We start from the raw sequence: 3,864 nt of genomic DNA, 5'->3' as shown, positions 1-3,864 counted from the left end.
AACAGGTTAATTTATATATTTTTTACATTAATGATAATTTTCACTACCATATTAAGGAGTAAACACTTAAAAATATATGTACATTTATCAAGTTATTTTTCTCAGTCAAAATGCACGGGTAACAAAACTAATTCTTGAGATTTGCATAGGGTTTAATTAGCTGTTCATATTGCTTGAAATACGGATAGCCTCACTGAGCGAGTAAATATAAGATCTACTTAATTGAAAAGTCTAAAGTATAAGGCCCACCCTACGAGGCTCCTCAATATTACATGCAATACGGCCGGGCAGCTAATACACCCGATCCCGACCCTTGTGCTCATATTTAATAGATTATAATACTGTGAAATCAACAACAAACTTTGATTAGGTAAAGCTTAAATCCCAAGTAGTTGGAGTAAGTAATTTGGAGCAAGTGTTTGTTACTAATCACCTTCCACTTAAAGCCAAGTCTTTTGTTACTAGTTCCATTATACTACTTAAGGCCATGCACTCTTTTTACAGCTGGACAAATCATAGACTTGGTTGTTGCCAAGGCAAAACAAGTTCCCAACATGCATTTGTCAACACCTCTACCACTTAGGTATTTGAAGTGAAAAAAATAAAAAATAAATAAATAAAATTGATTGAACTCAAAAAAGCACCATAGTCTATTAGTTCCTTTATGCATTGTGACTTTCTCTTTTCGGCCAAAACTATGTATCAAGAGCCCAGAAAAGAAACTGTGCATTTGGCCAAAACTATCCATCAAGAGCCCTGAAAAGAAAAGAAAAGAATATATATATATATCAAGGAATTGAAAAATTAAGGGAAAAAAAAAAAGAATTTTACAAGAATGAGATGATATCTTAAATTAGATTATAAAGAGCAACAGGTAATATCAATTTAAATGATATTCTATTTTTTTGTTTTAGATTTTTTAACGGAAAAAATACAAAATTAATCATTGTGGTAAACAATAACATGGCAGAGCTAATAAAATTAAGACATGTGTATTGATTAAATCAGTGTTACACTAGCAGAATATGTTTAGTTAGTGAACGAAATTTAACTGAAAGAGTAAATTATTTCTTTGGCATACTTCAGGACATCTGAGTTCATTTTGATATTAGAAGAAGTTAATTGTAAATCTGATAAATTATAAGGACTGATTTTAAATATTTTCCTTTTTGAAAACTCCATCATTGTTAAGTTGATAAAAGTAATAAATAATAATTAGAAAACGAAAATTAAAATCAGTAATAAATATTGATTTCAACTCGACCCTTAGGCCTTAGCATCGTTTGGTAACGGTTTTGAAAATTATTTTCTATTTTTAAAACAACAAAATATACTTTTTTTTAAAATCATTAATAAATAATTCAAAATACAAAAAAAAAAAAAAAAAAATCCAAAAAATATCAAATAAAATTTAAAAACCAATTAACAAGGTCAATTATCTTAAAAAATTTGAAAAATACTATGAGTACCAAAATTTTTATTAAGATATAAATATTAAGATGATGTGGCGTTTATTCATTGAAGATGATCAAAACAATTAATAAAAAGAAATTTAATAGGTACCAATGAATAAACTCCACATCATTTTAATATCTAACTCTCGTTAAAAAAAACTTACTTTATCTTTAAAATTTCTCAAAAATTTAGAGGATTATGTGTTTACTTTCATGTTCTCGTTCGTTGGATTGATCTGGGATCAATAATCAGTTTGACAACATGCAATCAAACTTCAAGCATTGGATGCGACACACGCAAGCCCATGAACCCCAATATGGCGCCACTCCACCGTAACAGAACAGGGTTTGCCACTCTTTCCAACTGCTACACGTCGCTGCCGTAAGCAGCAATAATAGCATGCGCGAGCCCACACGCAACCCTCTTCTTCTCCGACACACCCACAGACCTTCACAACATTCAAAACACCGCGTTTCGCTCTCCGTAAGTCCTCTCTCGCTCTCTCTCTCTCTCTCTCTCTCTCCCCCCCCCTCTCTGCAAGAGTAAAATTGTATGGCGGAGATGCCGATTCTGATTGCGGTAAAAATTTGAAATTAGGGCTCTTTTGGTTCTGATTTGATTTGTTTCATGTTGTTGGGTTTTGATTCTTAGAAATTGCATTTTGCTATGTTCAAAGTTATGCTTCCTGGTCTGTTTGGTTGCTGAGAAAACGGAGGAAAATAATGGGAAAAAGAAACGAAATTGTGCTTATTGGGTTGATTAAGCAAGACTTTATGCTTCATAGTTTTAATCCCTTTGTAGCTTTGAATCTGGTTTCTCTGCAACCAAACGGAGCCTCTATATGGGTTTATCTCTTTGCTGATTACACTTGTTTTCTTAGGGTTTGTATGAACAATCTAATCTATGTCTAGTATTTCAATGTTTTGTTTTAATGTTTGGATGCACGGAAAATTAGATTTGTTACTATGATTTCTCTAAATCTGTGAACTTCTGTTGTTTCAGTGAAGAAAATTTCTTCTCTTTGCGCGTGTCCCGTTCTCTTCTCCAGTCCTCCACACTCACCCAAAAGGGAAAAGCAAAACCCTGATTTTCTTGTAACGTCATTAGGTATATATACATATTGATTATAGATATATACCCAAATGGAGGTTAAGCTATGGAACGACAAGCGCGAGAGGGAAATGTATGAGAACTTTGCTGAGCTTTATGCAATAATCAAGGCCACCGAGAAGCTTGAGAAGGCCTATATTCGTGATATAATATCCCCATCTGAATATGAAATTGAATGCCAAAAACTCATTGTCCATTTTAAGACCTTAGCTTCCTCACTCAAAGATACAGTCCCGAGTATTGAGAGGTTTGCAGATACCTACAAAATGGATTGCCCGGCGGCTATAAACCGCCTGGTGATCTCCGGGGTGCCTGCCACAGTGGAGCACCGTGCGGCTGCATCTGCCTCCACAACCACCTCGGCTGCCATTGTGGCGGAGTGCGTTCAGAATTTCATTACTGCAATGGACTCATTGAAGCTAAATATGGTGGCGGTTGATCAGGTGCACCCGCTGCTGTCGGACCTCTCAGGTTCGCTCAATAAGTTGACTATTTTGCCACCGGATTTCGAAGGAAAGACAAAGATGAAGGAGTGGATTGTGAGGTTGTCAAAGATGGGGGCAGCAGATGAGTTGACGGAACAGCAGGCTCGCCAGCTCCATTTTGATCTGGAGTCTTCGTATAATTCATTCATGGCGGCTTTGCCTAATGCTGGTACGTGATTGATATGGGTAAGCATGTAAATAACGGGGATAATCTTTTGTTTCGGTGATTATATAAGTACTTTGTGCTTTTTTGTACTTCATCTTGGTAGATCCTCGGCGATGGTTGGAAGATTTATATATTTGTGACGACCACTTATACTTGTAGGGATGACTGTCTAGTGGATCCAAATATTGATTCGTGCTTTAAAGATATGTTTTTCATATTATGATGTGAAAGTACTCAATTTGATTTCTCGGTTTGTTATATTCAGTGCCTTACTTATTTCTTTTTTTTTCTTTTTTTTCTTTTTTTTTTTTTTCTTTTTTTTTTTGTGATGGGAATTTGACCTTTATCTTGATGAAAGCATGAGTTACTAGTTGCTTGCGCATTTCATTTGATGTGGTTTGTTGTTGATGGATCCTGGAATTCCATATATCAATTTCTAGGAGTTGAAATATTTAGTTGATTCTGTTTTGTAGTAAAGCCTAAATCCCAAATTGAAAGTGACCCTGTCATGCCTGGCTTGATTTCTCATAGGGCCAGTTCGCAAAATCTGTGAAGATAAACAATTGGCAGACATGTCAGGGCAATAGGGCTTTCATCAAACTTCTTGCATTTAAATACTAGGTTTCTTTTGAGGTACAATTAATCAGT

General features: G+C 35.0%; 1 protein-coding gene across 2 annotated transcripts; it reads left to right on the top strand.

Moving 5' to 3' along the window:
- Positions 1 to 1,786: 1,786 nt before the first annotated feature.
- Positions 1,787 to 3,476, top strand: LOC133869602 (vacuolar protein sorting-associated protein 28 homolog 1). 2 transcript variants are annotated; one of them, XM_062306641.1, is made up of 2 exons: positions 1,787 to 1,938; positions 2,458 to 3,476. In XM_062306641.1, exon 2 carries the CDS (start codon positions 2,598 to 2,600, stop codon positions 3,225 to 3,227), a length of 630 nt encoding a protein of 209 aa, XP_062162625.1. In that variant the 5' UTR covers positions 1,787 to 1,938; positions 2,458 to 2,597; the 3' UTR covers positions 3,228 to 3,476. The 2 variants fall into 2 exon arrangements, with proteins under 2 accessions (XP_062162625.1, XP_062162626.1); XM_062306642.1 differs by having other exon boundaries at positions 1,900 to 2,034.
- Positions 3,477 to 3,864: the final 388 nt, after the last annotated feature.

This window comes from Alnus glutinosa, chromosome 5 (assembly GCF_958979055.1).
Source record: "Alnus glutinosa chromosome 5, dhAlnGlut1.1, whole genome shotgun sequence".
Lineage (NCBI taxonomy): Eukaryota > Viridiplantae > Streptophyta > Magnoliopsida > Fagales > Betulaceae > Alnus > Alnus glutinosa.
Note: the sequence above shows the minus strand (reverse complement) of the source record. Positions and strands in the feature narration are given on the sequence as shown.